This window comes from Gossypium arboreum, chromosome 12 (assembly GCF_025698485.1).
Source record: "Gossypium arboreum isolate Shixiya-1 chromosome 12, ASM2569848v2, whole genome shotgun sequence".
NCBI lineage: Eukaryota > Viridiplantae > Streptophyta > Magnoliopsida > Malvales > Malvaceae > Gossypium > Gossypium arboreum.
The window spans coordinates 11,341,716-11,365,585 of NC_069081.1; the positions used below are offsets into that span (position 1 = coordinate 11,341,716).

At 36.3% G+C, this 23,870-nt stretch overlaps 1 protein-coding gene and 1 long non-coding RNA gene across 2 annotated transcripts; both read right to left on the minus strand.

Moving 5' to 3' along the window:
* Window positions 1-324: 324 nt before the first annotated feature.
* Window positions 325-7,338, minus strand: LOC108479977 (elongator complex protein 5). The gene is given in 12 exon segments (XM_053023080.1): window positions 325-785; window positions 2,068-2,203; window positions 3,160-3,402; window positions 3,536-3,611; window positions 4,179-4,302; window positions 4,346-4,559; window positions 4,828-4,854; window positions 4,857-4,896; window positions 6,354-6,400; window positions 6,524-6,696; window positions 6,836-6,928; window positions 7,023-7,338. Coding segments are annotated over 10 exon segments (1,155 nt in total). The 5' UTR covers window positions 7,190-7,338; the 3' UTR covers window positions 325-785; window positions 2,068-2,203; window positions 3,160-3,208.
* A 15,605-nt stretch (window positions 7,339-22,943) lies between these two features.
* Window positions 22,944-23,643, minus strand: LOC108478521 (uncharacterized). Its single transcript, XR_001870310.2, has 2 exons — window positions 23,153-23,643; window positions 22,944-23,069 (listed from the first exon to the last, which is right to left on the minus strand). It is a non-coding gene; the product is annotated as an uncharacterized LOC108478521 (long non-coding RNA).
* Window positions 23,644-23,870: the final 227 nt, after the last annotated feature.

A 23,870-nucleotide genomic window follows, 5' to 3' on the forward strand; every position in this document is an offset into this window, starting at 1 on the left:
GAACAACCTAATATTCAGCCTCTCTTAAAGACCCAAAGTTATAATCAATTAATATCCTTGGCTGAACATCCTAAATTTTGTAATGTGCAAAATACTTTTCTTTTCATGACCAAAATGATTGATTGTGTAACTATTTCAAACACAAATATAATAAATACATTAAACATGTAACTTCTCTCGCTTCTTGTTTGTTACACATAATTATTACTTAATGCCTTATCATAACCGAAATTACCAAGTCTAATTTTTACCGACCATTTTTGAAGAACTTAGCTCTTTATCTTGACAATGAATAGTAACTTTAACCATTTGATAATCAAATACTTTCTACTAATGAAACAATCATTTTCAATTTTCGCAAATCCAATAGATAAACAATGTTGCTTCCCCTTTTCTTACAATCGCAGGTGTTGTTGCAATGTGACGAGGCATTATATAGGCATTGTCATTTTGGTTGTCGCAGGTCAAGCACATAAGCATCTCAGCTTCTCATTCTTTTGTCCGTATTGCATCCCATAATTTGCTATTTGCAAATAGGTTGCACTAGAGACTTTATACAGGGAATTTTGGATTTGAATCTTGGTATTATTATCAAATGTTACCAAGCTGAAGGAGGCATTGGCCACTCAAAATTTTAAAAATTCTCATTAAGCACCCCAAAACTTTTGAAAATTTTAATCAAACTTAATGTTAAGATGATATCTTCCTCGGTTCTCTACTTCTATCACATGGTTTGAAAAGAATGAAATCTTCTTTCCTAGCGTGAGGTTGGAGCACCGTTTCTCCTGGAAGATTACTTTGGTCACATTAGCAGCAATTACAAAAGAAAAAAAATAGAAGAATTTTATTTAAAAAATAGGAAAAAAACTAACGAACATAAATATAGAAACATAAGCATCCATTTTATAAATTATAATAAAATTAAATATTTAAACCGATTCAAACAATTTTTTAACAGTCTTTTTATCCGGTTCAATCCTCTGGTTTTATGGTACTGGTTGAACCGAATAAATCATCAATTTTCAATTCAACCGGCCGGTCCAACCTGATTCTGACAACCATGGTTGCTAATGTTGTCAACTGCGATCCCTTCCCTTTCCTCATGAGAGGCTCACAAAGGGGAGTTAAAAAACTTTTGCCAACTTCTCTATTTCCATGGACAAGAAAGCTTTAGCCCACGAGTGATCTTTGCTGAAAGATAGATCAAAACCCCAGTTGTTTTTCATGTATGCTAAGCTATAGACACAGCCCATTACTTTCCTTATTAAAGGCAACTATAGTTCTCAAGGATATTCCATCACTAATTCAATGTTTGATCCCCCAAAAAAAAAAAGATAATAATAAGAAGAAGAATATGGTGAACTGTAAAAGAGAACATGCGAACTTAACTATAAAGTCCGTCCTCAAACTTGGCCACCATTGTGGATGACAGACAACCCATGGCAAGAACTCCCACCCACCTTACAACATTTCCAAACTCCACATAGATAGAAAAGTCTATGAGACAGGATTTTTAGGATAACGGTCAGATTCTTCCTCGTAATATTATTGAATTCAACCTCAAGTGTGCCTCAGGAAAACCTAGGATGAGGTGAACATTACAAGCCTCAAGACAACAATCCTTTCATTCTAAATTGCAAAATTTTTCAAGCTCCTCCATTTAGAGACAGCACGAATGACTCTAGTTAGCTTGTGGTGATTGACATAGTAGAACTGCAATATTACAGTGTAGTTCCAGTTAGTTCATATTAGTTCTCTATACACTAATTAATACTCCAATAACATCATTTTAACAATTTGGAATAATTTTTTAGTTGAAGCTAATTTTGTAAAATATTTGAGTTTCTAAGTTATACCATAATATGAAAGGAAAGGGAAAATACAATGTAAATTTTTTTGTTTAAAAGAAACTAAGTTAAACTGAATCATTTGTCTCCCTCCGGAGGTTTCTAGTCTTTTAAGCCGGGATAACCAATTCTATAATGTGATTTAACAAATGCAATACTAGGTAACAGATGAAATGGTTTACAAGGGTTTTCTGTTGAGGTGGATGACAATGATACTTACTTGGCAATGGCATGTGCTAACGTGGTGGTCTCATGAAAATTTGACTTTTGGGCTCCCTGCTCTTTTACTAAGACTAAAAGAGTAATCATATTGGGAACAAATTTCTGAGCCTCTATGTACTTCTAAGGAATGTAACCTGCAGCATTGACAGTTCAAAACAAGTTACTATAGTGGCAATCCAACTGTACTTATGAAACAGAGGTAGAAAACAAAAGTCATTTACATCAATAATGATGTAGTAAAGCAGAAAAATAATTCCTTCAAACTAGGAGAACAAACTCATCATCTTTTCCACCCAAGGTACCATCAAACATGTCATATTGTCTCATACTAAACCTCCTTCAAACTAGGAAAAAACAAACTCATCATATTCTCCACCCCAAGGTACGTCAAATATGTCATACTGTCTCATACTGAACCTATTTCAATCCAGAAGTTGGAGTCGTCTATTCCCGAGCACGAAGCTTCCCATTATTTTGGCTATACTTTCTATTTTTACTATTTCAAAATCCTCAAGTTCGGAGGTAAATCATTCAGTGGCTTCTATAGAGTGCTAAAACTGTGGTGTGTTACTAATGCCTACCCATCTAGAGTATCTGTTTTTCGCAGCTATATAAACATTAAATGTTCGTTAATTGACTCAGGTGAGAGAGAATTCTTGAGGGGCATAAAAAATGGAGGGAAACAAATGAGATTTGCCAAAGCCTTGAAATCAGCTGCTAAAGCCAAAAGATTTTGGTAATAGGAATAGTGAATACAGCAACAAAAATTGTAAGAGGTTATTTAAAACTGTAAAATGAAAAAGAAACGCCTACAAGATTGGATAATTCTATGAGCTAAGACATGGACGATAAAAGTTTTGAAAAAGGCAACTCTATTTGATCAATAATAAGTAATGTATAGTGGTTGTCAAGTTAAAAGGAAAGAACAAAACCAATGTTTTTTTTTTCAGTCAAAATGAAGTTTTCTACCCCATTCTTCTGCCTTAGCTAGTAAAAGATTTACACCTTTAAAAGAAAAAGGTTTCTTTATGTAGATGGTAATGCCTGAGAGATTTAACTCGTTCATAGTTGAAGGAAGAGAAAAAATTACCAATTTGCAATCAGTGCATAAACCAAATCAGCAAATTGGACAAGCATAATCAGATATCCAAATCATCATCTGGGTCCTCATCAGAATCAGGCATCTCATCATCTGAATCACGGTAATAAATAATCTCACCACTGCCGCAGTTCTCGTTTGTCTGCACATTTTCCACTGCAGCAAATGGTCTCTCATGTTTGCCATCCACCAGAGATCTTCGGCCATCATAAATTTGTATGGGTTTACCATTACCTAAAGCAAGCAAAGTGAGCACGAGAGATTCCAATGCTATTGAAGCCATCAAATGATGTAAAATGAAACCTAAGACAAGGCAAACAGAAGCTAAAGTCTAATAGCACAATTATAACCCCTCCATATTTTCTACCTTGGTGTTCAAAAGGAAGTACAACATTAGCCTTATCAATTCTCTCTTTCTCTGACAACTGAAGACTGAACTGGACCTGTACAAGAAACATTAATTCATCCTCAAATGACAGCTCCAGACTGAACTGGACCTATAAAATTGAAACTTGATAAATTGTGCTCTGAACTCTTGTTTTGCCAGAGCATGAAATTAGAAAATAGGTCAGCATTTTTGACGCATAAGCTTTTATTTTTATTATAATATTTTATTATTTTAGTTTATTTCATAATATTTATTTTCAGTATTAGATATGTTATAGAAGGATAGGGTCCTCAGTTATCTTTAGGGTTTAAAGTTAGGTTAGGAATAAAACTTTATTTGCAAGAAAGAAATCCTATATAAATAAGTTGTAGGTTTTACAGCCATAGTTATTATTCTTAATTTTTCTTTGAATTAATATTTTCTACAATCATCTTTCCAATTCGTTTGTTCAGTCCTAGTTCTTTTAATTGCTGCTGTTTTCTTCCCCAATCCACATCAATTTTTCTTTATTGTTGTACGCTAATTTTTTGAGCAAAGAAAAGATTTCTTGCAGGTATTAGTGTACTACAAGATAAAAAGAATAAGCTGAAAAGGCAGAGAGAGAGAGAGATTAAGCTATGACCTTTGGCACAAGACCCTGATTAATTGCTCCTTCAGATGGCAAAGATGTAAAGTTGATGGCTGACTGTCAATGTGAACTTCCTCTGACTACATATAGGTTTAAAAACTATCGTGTCAGTCTGCTGCTATCTTAACCAGGAGAGAGAGAGAGAGAGAGACTTACCATACCGTCCATTTCTCTTCTTAAATCTAACATGAAACTTTCCTTTCTTGGAGTTATGCTTGATCAAAGAGAAATTTTCCAAGTGACCTCTCTGTCCATTTGCAAGTTGATGTGATGGTTCTAAACTTGCCACCATAGATGACAAATATTCCAGAACAGCTGTAACCCTAGCCTCATGAAGGTCTGAATGTAATAACCAAAAGATACGGGAAATCTGATCTGCAAACATCAACAAATACCACTGAGAAAGCACCCAAAAGGACTCATTACAGGTATCACTTATACCACCCATCAATTTCAAAAGTATCCACTAAAAGCCAGGAACATTCCTTTAAAATCAAGAAAGGAATGTGTTAAAAACATAGAATTTTGCAGACAGAACTGAAACTATTCCAAGAGAACTAAAGACAAACCACATGTCTCGAAAGTTGAGAAATTTCAAACCGAACAATGGGAGAAGGATTGTAGCAGAAAAGTATAAACAAACCATGGCTACGAAGATTGCTTAAAAGCGTGCAACTGATGACACAGGTGCATGTCTCAACATTTCATCGACCTAGCAGAAATAGAAGAATGCAATACAATCAGAAAAAGAAGAATACCACAAAAGGTAGAAAATTGGAGGTGGAAATTCTAATAGCATGCATTCGGCGAGACTGGACTGAAAGCTAATTTCATAATAGTAGGTTTCTAGAGTTACAAGAATCTCTTCTATTTTACCCAGCGTAGAGGAGGGTTAATTTCTTAACCTTTTCTAACAAGAATTTCCATAGTTAAATTTAAACTTATCATTATTAAAGACTTAAAGTCCCGTAAAGCTAGCAATTGAGCTAAGGGGAATCTTCTCAAGTAGAAAAGTTAATCAATCTTCCTATTAACAACTTTCAAGTCTACTTCAATCCAAATTGCATTCAGTGATTAAACATTTTGCACTATAATAAAAAAACCATGCACGATCAACTTAATAACAAGTATGCAGAAATAAATGAACATAGGGTTTACAATTTTTTAAGCTCTGGCCATCCTATCTGCATAAGTGGCAACTCAAAATTCAATACAATTTAGAACATAGTAATGAGCATCAACCAAGACATTGCAACCTTCAATGTCAAGGTGTATGCCTAGCAATTGCACCTTAGCGCCAAATGATAAAAGCACCCTAGAGCCTTTAGGAAAAGTACATTCGATCACACATGCACACCTGGTGCATCTAGATACACATTTCTGTAAGGCAATAGGTGCAAAACAAAAACCCAACTAATTCAAGTTCTATTAGGTTTCTTTTTCCTTTTAATTAATGCACCTTCACTAGTAGGAGGGGATAATTTACTTCATAATATTTGAATACCCGACAACAGGCAAGAACGACATGGGATCATAAGGTAATCATGCAGATCGGTCTATTAATGAAAAAAAATTTGCACCTTTTGTAGATAAGCTGGATCACAATTTAGAGTTTATTATCATAATTATATATGTCAACCTTGGTATATAAATGGATAGACACATAAATCTTGTGCCTTACTGCACTTAGGCAAACTCTTTTTTTAAAGTTTTTGCCCTTGCACCTCAGGAAATAAAAGAATTTTAGCACCTAGAATGCGCCTTGTGCCCTTGACCATACAAATTCTACCTATCAGTCATAATATTTTCTGGTACTTTGTTGTTATTAGAGGAAACTTCCTTGCACCTTCTTAAGAAATAAGACATGTTAAACAAGATTTCTAGACAAAATTTCGTGTTCTTGCGCATATTAGAATAGCATATTAAACAAAATCATATTAAGCTCCAAACTTCTTGATTGTACTCCATTCCAAGCTACAGATAATTCCCAGCTAGACATCCAACAAAAATATTTTGTAAGAAATATTAATCATACAACGCCAGTATGCTTACTTGGATTTTGTCTATACTTTACATTTTTTTTTCTGTATATTGAAATTTTACTAGTTAAAAAAAGTTCAAAATTCATTAAAAAAATCAAAAATTAGCAAACAGGATAAAGAGGATTACCGAGTCTATGGCAATAGAAAACCGGATTTTTCCACCTCCTACCAGTCCTACAAACAATCAAAAGCAACAATAGAAAATACCCAACAAAAACCATAAATGAATTTACTCAACAAACAATCAAAAGCTTATGTTGATCTTTCAAACTTGAAAAGGATTTACAAAAGATTTACCTTTGCCAAGTTCAATAATTGAATTGTACAACTTATCCATATGTTTCACTTCCCTAAAAACAATAGCAGTACTCGAAACCAAAACTTCATTGGAAAGAGCCGTGAAGTTTCTACTCCCTGCTAATTGATCCTTCCAACCAAGTGGATCACTGTAACAATCTAAAATTTGAATCCTGAGATGTCACCCAAAAAGATTTAATTAAAGGAAATAAAGCAGAACTCGTGCAGTTTTACAGCTTTAATTTATCAGGAAATTGGTTAAATTTCGTTTCTTCATTTAGAAAAAAAAGTTAGAGCAAAAAAGAAATTCACTGTTTATCCGATGAAGCGATGTCAGTTCCTTTGTTTTTCAGCAAATCCAAATAAAACGATGGACTCCGGGAAAATGAAACGACGACAAGGCCTCTGCAACAGATAATAACTAAATAATTAACCTAATTTCAAGTTAATAAAGGTTAACAAAACGGTTTTCCGAGAAGAAAATAAAAGGAAAGCGAACCGTGACTGCGATTTTCCTGCCAAAATGGAGGAGAAGAGCTGAGAAAGCACGTGAGAAAACACTTGTAAGGCAAAGGGAGAAGCGACGGAGTCCTTGATGGTGAGCGCAGGCGCCAGCTCGCCTTCTAGAGCTCCGTCTCTTAGTGCCCTGCAAATTGATTCCGCCATAGCTACTGGCTTTGGTGCTACTGAGTTGGGTTATTTTAGTGTGTCCAAAAACCCTAGAGGAAAATATTTGAGGGGGTTTTACAAGGGATGAGGAAAGCTAAACAATGCAAATTGATAAATACGGCTTACAAAATGATGTTAGTGTGGTATGTGTTGAAAAATAAATAGGAGTAGTAATTTTATTAGAATGTTTTAAAATTATTAAAAAATTTAAATGTTTTAAAATTTTAAAGCTATTTATTTTTATAAAAATTAGGTAATCTACAAAAATTATTTTTAAAATATTACGTTTTAGTCACTTATGTTATTATTTTGTTACGAAACTCTACTGTTAAGTTCCGTTATCTCTCTAATGATAATTCTATGTGGCAGTCCAATTAGATTTTAAGTGCCAACTTAAATTTCTAAATAAGATAAAAATTAATTTTAATTAAAATTTTAATTAATTAAAATTTTAAACCTAAACATTAACTAAAAAACTGTTCATATTCACTTTTTAATTTTTCTTCCATCTCTTCTTTTTTCAATGGTTTTTTTTCTCATTTGATTAGAAAACTATTATTAAGATCAAAATAGTTAAAATTAAATTAATTGCTTCATAAAATGGATTCAATGGAAGGTTCAAGTATATCTTCTTTATATTCCTTTATCTCTTTCATTCAATACTAAAAATAAAAGATTAAATTTTTATTGTTTAATGAAAACCCTAAATTAAAATTCTTGATATTTTCTTCTACTTTTTGAAATTTTTTGTAAACATGTATTTTATTTTACGTCAATAGACATCCCATAAAATGCAACCGGAAAAATGTTTCATTCAAGCTAATTTTAAAATTTTCAGAAAATGGCTGTTGCTTTCACTGTTCTTGTTCCTAATTATTATATTTTCTAGTTCTTTCGTAGTTATTGAATAATTGATTTCTCAATCAAATTTTTTCTGATCAGAATCAACTTGTATGTTCACAACCTCTTTGTGAGTATTCCAGATTATTCTTTCTTATTTCTGATTTCAACTATTTTGATCTTAATAATAGTTTTTCCAATCAAATGAAAAAAAAACTCATTGAAAAAAATAAGAGACAGAAGAAAAATTAAAAAAAGGAGATGAACAGTTTTTTTAGTTAAGGTTTAAGTTTGAAAATTTTAATTAACTAAATTTTTTTAATTAAAAATTTATTTTCATCCCATTTAGAAATCTAAGTTGGCACCTAAAATCTAGTTGTACTGCCACCTACAATTACCATTAGAGAGATAACAGAACTTAACTGTAGAGTGATCACTTCGTAACAAAATAATAACATAAGTGACTAAAACGTAACATTTTAAACATAAATGACTAAAATATAACCTGAGGCAAACAAAAGTGACTATTTTTGTAGATTACCCAAAAAATTATTATTCTTATAATTTTTGAAAATTTTATATAATCTTTGAATTAATTAAATCCTCATAAAATAAATAATAATAATTAAGTCTTCCATATTAACATTTTTCAAGATCAGATCAGCACTTAACGATTTATTAGGAGTCTTAACAAAATGACAATTTAGATGGTCCAATTGATTGTTATTTTTTATTAAATTTTAATTTATCGCACATTTCAATCAGTGACCTAATTTATTTTCGAATTATTTTCAAAGAGATGAAAATTTGAGATTGGGGGCTCCGATTGGTAGGGGAAAATTTGCCGAGCTCTTGTCAGATTCATCAGATTCATCACTGGATTCTTGATCTTGGATGACCGAAATCTTTGGAGTTGAAGATTTTACATAATCCTTTAAAAGTTTTGATAAAGGATTTTGGTCTTCATCTTCTTAGATCATCAAAGATTTTGAAGTTTGTTTTGGTGGAGAAGTTGGTGGCATCTTTTCTTCAGAAACTGGTCTTTTTCCCAGTTTTTTCTGGATTTGTTCTTCCTTCTGGTCACTAGGTTCAGTAACCATTTGCTCTGCAATCATCTTTTCTTTCTTTTTTGCTTGCTGTTTTTTTATTTCCAGGAAGATCTCATACGTACTTGGTTTAGTACGTTTGGGAGATTCTGGAAAAGTAATTTGTACACCTTCGTGGGAGTAGATTTTGTTTTCACTAAGGAAACAATTCAATTGTTTCGTCTTGGTGCGAGTTCGTGAATTTTTCCTGCTCTTGGAGAGTTTTGATTTGGTCTTTGAGTTTCAATTTCTTTTTCTCTTTGTGCGGTGAGAAAAGAAATCTTGTCCAGTGTCTTCTTGGTTGCTTTGCTACTTCATCCATCTTTTTGTAACAATGGATCGGATCTCTGATCATCTTTGTGTTGTCATCCATTTTGGATTCAACTTTTGAGATCTTTGAATCAATATTTTTCAAGATGTGATTTTGAGCGATGGCATTTTCAGTTTGCCAATTGAGGGTAGCTTCTGCAGCACTGATCTTTGGTGATGTCCCCGGAGTACTGGTTTGTATCTTTGATGAAATCTTTGGGGCATGGACATAATTTTCACTTGAGTATTCTTCAAGTGGTGGAAACTCCTTGTCATATGACGTTGTCGAGGTTGCTGGTTTAATCATGCAGGCAGTGGGGATTGGGTCTTGTGGTTCAAGAAAATCTGGGTTCTTTTTTATCCATTTGTTTATTTTCTTGTAACATGGTAAGGAGAAAGATTTTGGTGTTTTGGATTGTTTTTCAGGGGATGAGAAATTTGTCTTAGGAGGAGGAGGAGAAGATGGTTTACAAGGTTCAGGAGGAACCTGTGCTTCTGGTAAAGGTTTATGGGTTGAATAATCAACAAGGTAAACATATTTACTATTATCTTCACCGAGTGGTCCAATATTTGGATCTCCCTCCATCCATCTTTTGTAGAATTCGTCCTGGGAAGACTTTTTGTTTTTCTTTTTCCCTGGTTTGGATGCGGTTTTGTCCATGGCATCAACATAGGCAGCAAGTCTGTCATCGATGCATAATTCACATGAACAGTTTAAAGCCCATGGACAGTGTCCAGTAATGGGGTCTTTAAACATGTAATGAGGCTTTCCTTCTGTAGAGAAGTTTTCTATCAGACTTCTTTCTGGGCCTGGTTCACATAGTGGACAACAGCAATCTGGGTCTCTTTTGTTATGGAGCTGGGCCGGACTCTCAAGTGGCTGCATCATCAGCTGTGTTGAGAAGATGCTTAGGTTGGGCTGTTTTGGTTGAAAATGGCTATGATCAAATTTGATTTCAGTGGTTCCATCTCCTTTTGAAGTAATTTGGCTCTGGGTTGATTGGATCGGTTCACTATGTTCATGGATCTGTTAGTTTGTGATCCATTTTTCTGGGAGTAACTTTATGAGTTCTTTTTTGGGAATTTTTCTAGGGACATGGACACAATGAGGTTGGTCATTTGTGTTTACTGAAATAAGCAAAGAATCATCTGTCCCGTGGTTTGAAAGGTTGAAGGAGTGATCTTGGATTCTATAAACAATCTGGTAATGAAGGGTAGCAGTTATAGCTGAAGCTATTTGTGGAGCTCCTGCTATTTGGACTTGGACCTTTAAAGCACTGGTAAGATTAGGGTCTGCTAGAGCCATGGTGAAGTTTGGAAAGAGGGTCACCATCACCAGTCCAGAGTTTAGTGTTGCTTCAATCGTTGCTATGCAAGCATTTTGGTATTCTAGGTATCTAGAATCCAATAATGCTATCCTTGCCACCACAGGTTTGCCAGCTGTTCCATGATAATTTAGCGCCAGACGTATAGCACCAAAATGGATATGGGTATAGCCTGCTCGTTTCCATTCTGTTGGAAATTCTGCTGGGATTTCTAGAGCAACGAGCTGTTCAGGAGAAGAGGCATATATGGGAAAACTGTCAAACCGTGAGGATTGAACATATTCCCTTACTTGCTTTGAAGAACCTTTTATCAGCATTCTGATAGACTTGATTGGAGAGAAGGCGGATTTTCTGTAGGCAGAATAAGGATTTACAACCGGGAGATCTGTAGGTTGTACTTTATCTTCTTTATTTAAGTACTCTATCTCATACAAGGAAGAAATCTTTTTTGAGGAATGAGATTTGAAGGGAAATTCTAGTAATGTAACTAAGGAGGAAGAAGTTGAAGGTTTTGTTGTCATATTTGAAAGATAATTTTCTCTAGATCCGTCTAGCTTCTAGATCATTAAAGATGAGTTTATAAGATAACATGGCTCTGATACCAATGGCGGGTGTGAGTTAATAGAAGAAACTAGAATTAAGAAGATGTAGCAGGTATGCTATGCCAACACTTAAGCCCTTAATCCACACGGGCATTTCAACAGGCACTGCCTTTTAGCTACAAGGTCCTGACTCAAGAATCTTATATTAATCACAACAAGATTGACATCTTTCTGAGTTTTAATATTTCTGATGTGCAGGATCCATTAGAAATGACAAGCACAGAGCATACTCTATTAACGCTCTTTTGATAACTCATCTAAAACATTCTAAGAAGAAGATGATTCAGAGAAAATAAGAGGAAACTTAGAAAGACATGATGAGAAAACAACTAAGGATTTTTATTATTTTCTGCTTCTTATTTTACAAGAGAGGACTCATCATCCTTTTATAGCCAAAGGTGAGGTAATACGACAAGATAATATTACAGTAGTTTAGATAAGCTTCAGATGCTAATAGTTTTAAGATAAGATCGTATACACATGACTCACATATCAAACAAACTATAATTAGACATAAAGTAAAGCAGATCTTCAGCTGTTAGCGTTTGAGTGGGGTAGTTGTGCACTATCCAGAGAATCTTCACTGTTGCACATCATTTCTTCTTCATCTTTTTCATCATTGAGTTCCATCTTTTCCAAATTGATCTGACTGTATTGCCACGGGTAATCTTGTGACCATTCAGTGGGGTCAGGTATGCTTTTTCGATATTCACGGAGGGCATCCAACACTTCTAGATGATAAGGAGTGTATGATTGAGGCCAAGTGTCCCATGATGCATCAATATCCGGAGGTGGCCATATCTCAATTGGAACAGTTCTGTTGAGTTGGCATAGAAACTTTTGAAGTTCCCGATATTGTGTCTTATCTTTGAAGACTTCATCTTCTAGGGTTTTATGAACCCAAGAGGAGGGGAAAGAGTTAAGCTGAGCTGCTTTTCCACATTTGACAAAGTACTGAGGCTTATAGAAAATTATAATGATATAACTTCCATAAGTACCTCTTGACTGGTTGCAGTATTGTTCAATTATCTGGAGCCATTGTGGTAAAGGATGAAACCAGCTGAGAAAAGTAAAGAAATTTTGATGTTCTGGTTCAATGTTTCCTCGGATGGCTTTTTTCAAATAATAAAGAAGGTCAATCGTGTTGAACTGAATGGCAATATGATAAAGATGGGTAAGGTACCATAAAAACCATTTTAACTCATTTGGTTGTTCAACAAATTCGAACCTTATTGGGTGAATGAAAGGATAATCAGGATTGATTCCCCAAGGTTTGAGAACAAGACCTCCAAAATTTTTGAAAACTTGGGTTTGGTATTCGAGCATCATTTCTTTAGCTTTCTGGTGAAAACAGTTTTTCTCTACAAGAGTGATAACCTCTGGTGGGAATTCTGGTGAAGGTTTGGGGTGACAGTGTAAGGAATAGGTGATGTGGATGTTGAGGAATAGGGTCTATACATCATGATGGGTCTGGACCAATAGACTCTTTTATAGGTAAGGACTTTTGGATTTTCTTTGGGCCTGGAGAGTAAGTCTGCAAGAATATTTTGTTTGCCAGGGATGTGTTTGACTTCAAATGAGAATTCAGAAAACCATTCTGCCCATCTAAGAAGCTGTGGATGAGGAACTATTTTTTGTTTGAACTTGAGCATTTTTGGAAATGAGGACATATCCATTTCTATTAGAAATTGATATCCTCGAAGGTGAAATTCAAACTTTGTGATACCTTTTTTTACTGCAAGTATTTCCTTGAATGTAGAGTGATGATAATGGATTTCTGCATCAGAGAATCTTCCATTCTTGTATCCACAGAGATATCTTTTTCCATCCATTTCTTCAAAGAGAATTGCTCCCCAGTTTTTGTCACTGGCATCTGTTTGTAGAATTCTTTTTCCTTCCGAGGGGATCTTCAAAGGAGGTAGATCTTGTGACAGTTCTTTTAATCTCTGAAGAGCTTTTGTTTGTGAGGAGGACTAAGGAGGAGGGTCTTTCTTCAGCAATTTTCTCAAGGGATTAGTATATTTAGAAACTTTAGGAATAAAGTCTCTAATATAGTTGACTATCCCAAGAAATTGTTGAATTTGCTTGTAGGACAAATTCTTTGATGGAAATTTGAGAAGCTCTTGAGCAATATGCGGTCCTGGAGAAAACTTGCCTTCTTAGATATCCATTCCTAAGAATTGGATCTCTGACCTGTTGATCTGCATCTTCCTTTCTGATAACATTATGCCATATTTGGAGATGAGGGTGCTGAAACTTTCAAGGAGCTGTGCATGAGATTCTTCATCTTTACTATAGAGTAAAATGCCATCAATGTAGATGAGAGCATTATCCATTAGTGGATGAAAGATCTTTATCATGGCCTTTTGGAATAGAGAAGGGGCAGTCTTTAATCCAAATGGCATGACTTTCCACTGAAAGTGTCCATTGGGAATACAGAAACCTGTCTTGGGTCTGTCATCTAGATTGATTCCCAATTGCCAAAACCCTGCTTTGAGGTCAAACTTTGAAAAGATTTTTACTTTTGCAATAGTGGAGAAAAGCAAATCTTTGTTTGGAAGAGAGAACTTGTTGTCTTGAAGGAAATGATTAAGAGGCTGATAATTTATTACCAGTCTTAATTTTCCTCTTTGCTGTTCTGATCTTTTGTTCACATAAAAAGCTTCACAGATGAAAGAGTTAAGCTGAGTTGCTTTTCCACATTTGACAAAGTACTGAGGCTTATAGAAAATTATAATGATATAACTTCCATAAGTACCTCTTGACTGGTTGTAGTATTGTTCAATTATCTGGAGCCATTGGTATCAGAGCCATGTTATCTTATAAACTCATCTTTAATGATCTAGAAACTAGACGGATCTAGAGAAAATTATCTTTCAAATATGACAACAAAACCTTCAACTTCTTCCTCCTTAGTTACATTACCAGAATTTCCCTTCAAATCTCACTCCTCAAAAAAGATTTCTTCCTTATATGAGATAGAGTACTTAAATAAAGAAGATAAAGTACAACCTACAGATCTCCCGGTTGTAAATCCTTATTCTGCCTACAGAAAATCCGCCTTCTCTCCAATCAAGTCTATCAGAATGCTGATAAAAGGTTCTTCAAAGCAAGTAAGGGAATATGTTCAATCCTCACAGTTTGACAGTTTTCCCATATATGCCTCTTCTCCTGAACAGCTCGTTGCTCTAGAAATCCCAGTAGAATTTCCAACAGAATGGAAACGAGCAGGCTATACCCATATCCATTTTGGTGCTATACGTCTGCCGCTAAATTATCATGGAACAGCTGGCAAACCTGTGGTGGCAAGGATAGCATTATTGGATTCTAGATACCTAGAATACCAAAATGCTTGCATAGCAACGATTGAAGCAACACTAAACTCTGGACTGGTGATGGTGACCCTCTTTCCAAACTTCACCATGGCTCTAGCAGACCCTAATCTTACCAGTGCTTTAAAGGTCCAAGTCCAAATAGCAGGAGCTCCACAAATAGCTTCAGCTATAACTGCTACCCTTCATTACCAGATTGTTTATAGAATCCAAGATCACTCCTTCAACCTTTCAAACCACGGGACAGATGATTCTTTGCTTATTTCAGTAAACACAAATGACCAACCTCATTGTGTCCATGTCCCTAGAAAAATTCCCAAAAAAGAACTCATAAAGCTACTCCCAGAAAAATGGATCACAAACTATGAACAGATCCATGAACATAGTGAACCGATCCAATCAACCCAGAGCCAAATTACTTCAAAAGGAGATGGAACCACTGAAATCAAATTTGATCATAGCCATCTTCAACCAAAACAGCCCAACTTAAGCATCTTCTCAACACAGCTGATGATGCAGCCACTTGAGAGTCCGGCCCAGCTCCATAACAAAAGAGACCCAGATTGCTGTTGTCCACTATGTGAACCAGGCCCAGAAAGAAGTCTGATAGAAAGCTTCTCTACAGAAGGAAAGCCTCATTACATGTTTAAAGACCTCATTACTGGACACTGTCCATGGGCTTTAAACTGTTCATGTGAATTATGCACCGATGATGACTTGCGCCTATGTTGATGCCATGGACAAAACCGCATCCAAACCAGGAAAAAGAAAACAAAAGTCTTCCTGGACGAATTCTACAAAAGATGGATGGAGGGAGATCCAAATATTGGACCACTCGGTGAAGATAATGGTAAATATGTTTACCTTGTTGATTATTCAACCCATAAACCTTTACCAGAAGCACAGGTTCCTCCTGAATCTTGTAAACCATCTTCTCCTCCTCCTCCTAAGACAAATTTCTCATCCCCTGAAAAACAATCCAAAACACCAAAATCTTTCTCCTTACCATGTTACAAGAAAATAAACAAATGGATAAAAAAGAACCCAGATTTTCTTGAACCACAAGACCCAATCCCCACTGCCTGCATGATTAAACCAGCAACCTCGACAACGTCATATGACAAGGAGTTTCCACCACTTGAAGAATACTCAAGTGAAAATTATGTCCATGCCCCAAAGATTTCATCAAAGATACAAACCAGTACTCCGGGGACATCACCAAAGATCAGTGTTGCAGAAGCTACCCTCAATTGGCAAACTGAAAATGCCATCGCTCAAAATCACATCTTGAAAAAGATTGATTCAAAGATCTCAAAAGTTGAATCTAAAATGGATGACAACACAAAGATGATCAGAGATCTGATCCAGCTGTTACAAAAAAGACTGGATGAAGTAGCAAAGCAACCAGCAGCACCTGGACAAGATTTCTTTTCTCACCTGGCACAAAGAGAAAAAGAAATTCAGAAACTCAAAGACCAAATCAAAACTCTCCAAGAGACAGGAAAAATTCCTGAACCTGCACCAAGACGAGAAACAATTGAATTGTTTCCTTCCGTCAGAAAACAAAATCTACTCCCCACAGAAGGTGTACAAATTACTTTTCCAGAACCTCCCAAACGTACTAAACCAAGTACGTATGAGATCTTCCTAGAAATAAAAAAACAGCAAGCAAAAAAGAAAGAAAAGATGATTGCAGAGCAAATGGTTACTGAACCTAGTGACCAGAAGGAAGAACAAATCCAGAAAAAACTGGGAAAAAGACCAGTTTCTGAAGAAAAGACGCCACCAACTTCTCCACCAAAACAAACTTCAAAATCTTTAATTATCCAAGAAGATGAAGACCAAAATCCTTTATCAAAACTTTTAAAGGATTATGTAAAATCTTCAACTCCAAAGATTTCGGTCATCCAAGATCAAGAATCCAGTGATGAATCTGATGAATCTGACAAGAGCTCGAGTTCAAAAGAAACCAGATCTGAATCTGAAGAATCGGAGGAATTATCATCCCAAGAAGAACATTCGGAAAATGAAAATTTGGGAAAAGTACTCCAGACCACAAAAGTGGAAGAACCAAGTGATGATGAAATGCGAGAAGAAGGATCATCTTCAACACAAAGACGTCCACCAAAGAGTTCTATTGGCAGAATCACGTTCACTTTAGATGATCTACCACCATCAAGATGGCCAGAGAGAATCCAAGAATTCCACTCTTGGCTTGAAACACGAAAGCTCACCGAGGATAGCAACTACAACATCCTCATGGAATTTGTTTCCAGATTCACAGGAATGCTTAGAGACTGGTGGAACTCAATTGATCAGCACAATCAAATGCAATTCCTAGTACTTCAAGATTTGGCACAACCCATCAGAATTATCCATCAACATTTCGTCGGAAATCCTGATGATTTGCTCACATTGAAGAGAAGAGAATTCCACAAAAGAAAGTGCTGTTCATATTCCAGAAGAGATTTGGAAAAATATTTCAAAACAATGACAAGATTATTCTGTGCGTTGGGACTCAATCCAAACCTCAAGCCAGTAATCCTTTCATCCCTTCCAAATCCAATTCAAGTTGCAGTCAACCAGGCTCTCCAAACACAAAACAAAGACATTCTCCAAATAACAGTTGGAGAACTTCAACAAGAAGTCTTTGTTGCCCTAGAAGACATTTGCAACAGAAGAATGATATTCAAAGACTATCTCCATGGTGATAAAAAGATTGATAAAGCTTGTGATGATTCTCATCTGAAGATCAAATGCCCAAAAGACAATCATTTTTGTGACTGTCGGACGAAAAAGAAGAAACACTTCAGGAGGCATCATGATTATTCAAGAAGAAGAAAGAAGATCAAACCCCGTTGGAGATACCTTAGAAAAAAAAGGAAACTTACAAAGTCAGATCGTTGCTACATTTGCAACCAAAAAGGGCATTTCTCGAAGAATTGTCCAAGAAATCAAAAAGGCAAAAAGATTGCTCAGATAATGAAGAAGTCTGGAATAAAGATTCAAGATGATGATGATATTGAATCTATTTGCTCTATTGAAGACCAACCATCAGAGAAAACAATTTGTGCCATTCCAGCTTACGATTCAGCCAGTGACTCAGAATCAGATTATTCTGATTCCCTGATGATACAAGCTAAGGTACAAAGCAGAACCATTGACAGGTCCATCGATGAAGCAGCTTCAGCTCCACACGTACCAGTAAGAATCTATTTAGACAAATATAGTAAACCCATTACTATAATTGCCTTCATAGACACTAGAGCAGCTGAAACAATCATGAATCCAGACATCTTGCCAACAAATTGGTGGAAGCCTCACACAAGAATCTTTGAATCAGCCTCAAACGTTCCTCTGATCACCCGTACAATTAGCAAACCAATTACCATACAGTTTTTCCCAAACTGTAGCATCACCACTACAGTATTAGGATCGAAGCTCCCTGGAAAGGACATTGTAATAGGCTTTGACCTTTACAAAAAAGCCCAATACCTTAGAATCCTGCCTCAAGGTATCAGGTACAAAAACCTGTTCCAGCCCTTTGTCAAAATCTCAAAACTGTTCCTCATCAAGTCTGAAAAAATCATCCCCATTATCCAAAACCTGAAAGCCCAATCCTGTGCAGAATCCTATTCATAATTCTTGAAAAAATGCCCAAATCCTTTATGGAAAAATTCGAATTTCTTTATTCAGCTTCCATTAAAAAAGAATGAAGATATCAATCCCACAAAGGCCAGCCATCAAGGAATGAATCCAGACCATCTGCTGCTTGCAACAAAAGAATGTCAAGAACTACAGCAGCAAGATTTGATTGAAGTATCAGATTCTCAATGGGCATGTGAAGCTTTTTATGTGAACAAAAGATCAGAACAGCAAAGAGGAAAATTAAGACTGGTAATAAATTATCAGCCTCTTAATCATTTCCTTTAAGACAACAAGTTCCCTCTTCCAAACAAAGATTTGCTTTTCTCCAGTATTGCAAAAGCAAAAATCTTTTCAAAGTTTGACCTCAAAGCAGGGTTTTGGCAATTGGGAATCAATCCAGATGATGCACCCAAGACAGTTTCAGATTCCCAATGGACACTTTCAGTGGAAAGTCATGCCATTTGGATTAAAGACCGCCCCTTCTCTATTCCAAAAGGCCATGATAAAGATCTTTCATCCACTAATGGATAATGCTCTCATCTACATTGATGACATCTTACTCTATAGTAAAGATGAAGAATCTCATGCACAGCTCCTTGAAAGTTTCAGCACCCTCATCTCCAAATATGGCATAATATTATCAGAAAGGAAGATGCAGATCAACAGGTCAGAGATCCAATTCTTAGGAATGGATATCAAAGAAGGCAAGTTTTCTCCAGGACCGCATATTGCTCAAGAGCTTCTCAAATTTCCATCAAAGAATTTGTCCTACAAGCAAATTCAACAATTTCTTGGGATAGTCAACTATATTAGAGACTTTATTCCTAAAGTTTCTAAATATACTAATCCCTTGAGAAAATTGCTGAAGAAAGACCCTCCTCCTTGGTCCTCCTTACAAACAAAAGGTCTTCAGAGATTAAAAGGACTGTCACAAGATCTACCTCCTTTGAAGATCCCCTCGGAAGGAAAAAGAATTCTACAAACAGATGCCGGTGACAAATACTGGGGAGCAATTCTCTTTGAAGAAATGGATGGAAAAAGATATCTCTGTGGATACAAGAGTGAAAGATTCTCTGATGCAGAAATCCATTATCACTCTACATTCAAGGAAATACTTGCAGTCAAAAAAGGTATCACAAAGTTTGAATTTCACCTTCGAGGATATCAATTTCTAATAGAAATGGATATGTCCTCATTTCCAAAAATGCTCAAGTTCAAACAAAAAATAGTTCCTCATCCACAGCTTCTTAGATGGGCAGAATGGTTTTCTGAATTCTCATTTGAAGTCAAACACATCTCTGGCAAACAAAATATTCTTGCAGACTTACTCTCCAGGCCCAAAGAAAATCCAAAAGTCCTTACCTATAAAAGAGTCTATTGGCCCAGACCCACCATGATGTATAGACCCTATTCCTTAACATCCACATCACCTACTCCTTACACTGTCACCCCAAGCCTTCACCCAGAATTCTCACCAGAGGTTATCACTCTTGTAGAGAAAAACTGTTTTCACCAGAAAGCTAAAGAAATGATGCTCGAATACCAAACCCAAGTTTTCAAAAATTTTGGAGGTCTTGTTCTCAAACCTTGGGGAATCAATCCTGATTATCCTTTCATTCACCCAATAAGGTTCGAATTTGTTGAACAACCAAATGAGTTAAAATGGTTTTTATGGTGCCTTACCCATCTTTATCATATTGCCATTCGGTTCAACACGATTGACCTTCTTTATTATTTGAAAAAGCCATCCGAGGAAACATTGAACCGAACATCAAAATTTCTTTACTTTTCTCACCGGTTTCATCCTTTACCACAATGGCTCCAGATAATTGAACAATCACGCAACCACCAAGAGGTACTTATGGAAGTTATATCATTATAATTTTCTATAAGCCTCAAGATTTTGTCAAATGTGGAAAAGCAATTTCGACTTAACTCTTTCCCTCCTCTTAGGTTCATAAAACCCTAGAAGATGAAGTCTTCAAAGATAAGACACAATATCGGAACTTCAAAAGTTTCTATGCCAACTCAATGAACTGCTCCAATTGAGATATGGCCACCTCCGGATATCGATGCACCATGGGACACTTGGCCTCAATCATACACTCCTTATCATCTAGAAGTGTTGGATGCCTCCGTGAATATCGAAAAGTATACCGACCCAATCGAATGGTCACAAGATTACCCGTGGCAATACAAATGATCAATTTGGAAAAGATGGAACTCAATGATGAAAAGATGAAGAAGAAATGATGTGCAATGTTGAAGATTCTCTGGATAGTGCACAACTACCCCACTCAAATGCCAACAATGAAGATCTCGCTTTACTTTATGTCTAATTATAGTTTGTTTGATATGTGAGTCATGTGTATACGATCTTATCTTAAGACTATTAGCATCTGAAGCTTATCTAAACTCATCGTAATATTATCTTGTCGTATTACCTCACCTTTGGCTATAAAAGGATGATGAGTCCTCTCTTGTAAAATAAGAAGCAGAAAATAATAAAAATCCTTAGTTGTTTTCTCATCATGTCTTTCTAAGTTTCCTCTTATTTTCTCTGAATCATCTTCTTCTTAGAATGTTTTAGATGAGTTATCAAAAGAGCGTTAATAGAGTATGCTCTGTGCTTGCCATTTCTAATGGATCCCGCATATTAGAAATATTAAAACTCGAAAAGATGTCAATCTTGTTGTGATTAATATAAGATTCTTGAGTCGACTTTGTAGCTAAGAAGCGATTGTTGAAATGCCGTGTGGATTAAGGGCTTAAGTGTTGTAGACATACTGCTACATCTTCTTGATTCTAGTTTCTTCTATTAACTCACGGTAGTGTGAGTTAATAGAAGAAACTAGAATCAAGAAGATGTAGCAGGTATGCTGTGCCAACACTTAAGCCCTTAATCCACACGGGCATTTCAACAGGCACGATTGTATCATGTTTGATGATGCCTCGGTGGAGGGGGCCCATGTTGTTCAGAACATTATCAAGGAATATGAATTAATTTCGGGGCAACAGGTCAATTTCGACAAATCGTTTATTTATTTTAGTGCGTGTGTAGGTCACTCCGAGAGGGATACGATCACCAATGTTTTTGGTGTTAGGGTGGCTACAAATCCGGAAAAATATTTAAGATTGCCAATGATGGTTGGGAGAAATAAGAGAAGGGCTTTTGCTGATTTTGTGGATAGGTTTCGGAGGAGAATTGAAAGTTGGAGTTTTCGTTATCTTTCGATGGGTGGTAAAGAGGTGCTCATTAAGGCGATTTTGCAAGTAATTCCCGTTTATGTGATGCAATGTTTTGCCCTTCCGAAAACTCTGTGTCAAAAATTAGAACTTATTATGAACAAGTTTTGGTGGTCTAACAATAAGTCATCTAAGGGTATTCATTAGTGTGCTTGGGCTGACCTTTGTATGCCCAAATCTGATGGAGGGATGGGCTTTCAGGATCTATTTTTGTTTAATAAGGCATTGCTCGCTAAGCAAGTTTGGCGATTGATATCGAAGCCTGATTGTCTTTTTGAAAAAGTTTTTAAAGCTCGTTATTTTCATTTTTCAGTTATTATGGCTGCTAAAATTGGTTCTTACCCCTCTTTTACCTGGCGAAGCTTATGCAACGCTCGAGAGCTGATTTCAGATGGGTTGCTCTGGCGTATCGGTAGTGGTGACTCTGTGAACATCTGGAATGATCCTTGGTTGCCTGGCCTTGGTAATAGTAGACTTTCAGTTTAGAGTATAAATACTAACTAGACTGTTGTGGGTCAATTAATTGATGTTAGATCGGGTACCTGGAATAAGGATATCATCTATCAAATTGTTGATGAAGAACAGGCTAATCGTATCCTTAAATTCCTCTTGCTGGAGCTGGAGCACCGGATGTGCTTGTGTGGCATTTTGATGCTTCCGGGGAGTACTCGGTTAAGAGTGGGTATCGTGCTTTACTCACTACACACAGGTATCCTAGTGATTACAATATGGAACCTATAGCCAGCTACAAACAATTCTACAATTTGCTATGGGAATTACAGATTCCTGCTAAACTAAAAATTCACATGTGGAGGCTTTCTAAAGATTTCGTGCCGCATTTCAACAATCTTCTCAAACGGAGATTGCAGGTTGTCAATGTTTGTCCCCTTTGTAAGGAAGCGCCGGAGGATCTTGGTCACTTGTTATGGTCCTGTGACGTGTTGAGGCATTTATGGCTCTCTTTGAATCTCCCATTTGATTGCAGTGTTCGAACTCTGGATGGTAAAAATCAATTAATGAACATTTTCATCAAAGTTGATGCGGATACCAGAAAGCTTTTAGTTATTTCCCTTTGGGCTACTTGGTTTCAGCGAAATAAAGTGGTTCATGAGGGAACGCAGTTTGTTTGGCAGGACCTCGTGGGTTTTGTGAAAAGGCTATGCTTCTGCTTTAAGTGTGAGTAGAGTTTCCTTAGTTAGTCCTACAAATTTTGAGTCTGTGGGGTGAAGACCTCCGGATCCGGATGTGCTTAAGCTAAATTTTGATGCCTCCTTTCAAAGTGCATCTCATACTTCTACTGTGGCGGTTCTTGCTCGCAATGATTTGGGATTAATTATGGGAGCGTGTACTTACCCCTATGTTGATGTTGCCGACGCGTTTGTTGCAGAAGCTAGGGCCTGTGAACGTGCTCTTCTCTTTGCAATTGACATGGGGTTTTAGGACGATCATCCTGGAAGGGGACTCCCTCTCGATTATTAAAAAGCTTAACACTGTCAAGGATGATAGGTCCATTCTTAGACCCATTTCTCTGAATATTCGAAGACTCGCAGATTTTATGGATGGAGTTTCTTACCAGTTTGTCCCCAGGAGTGGCAATCGGGCAGCTCATACTTTGGCACTAGAAGGGCGCAGGAGGAATTCTCCTTGTTTTTGGGTTGAAGAAGCACCTATTTCTGTCGAAGTTTTGGCGGCTTCGGACTGGTTGGACTGGAGTCGCCGAGGATGAGTGGTTTCTTATGGGTTTTGATGTTTCGGAGAAGGTTCCTTGAATCTCCGTTGTTTGGTTTCTCAAAGCCGAGTCTTCCTCTTCATTTGGTTCTGCGCGAGTCTTTTTGTTGAGCAGCAGAGGAATGATTTTGCTGGTATTCATTTGGTATTTTCTTTGGAGGGTGGAGTGTTTTTCTTTTTTGGTTTTGTTTTATGTGTGCCTTTTCCTCTGTGCTTGAGTGGTTTTGGTGCTTTGTGCTGTCTTTTCGTGTGCTATAGTGTTTTGTACTGTTTTTTCGTGTACTGTAGATTATTTGTTGTTTGACACTTGGCCCCTTCATTTATGAATATCAGTTTTCTCGAAAAAAAAAAAACCTAAAATATTATAAACTTAATCGCAAGGCTCAAACTTCAAATATTAAAGTCTAAATTTAACCTATATTTAAAATATACTTTTTTGTTCATACTTATTTTTTTATCTAATATATTTTTTACGCACCATCTAAATATTAGAAGATTGTTGGGCTTCCACAAATGGTCAAATCGTTGAAGAGGTCCAATTATATCTCAATGCCTCTTAGAAT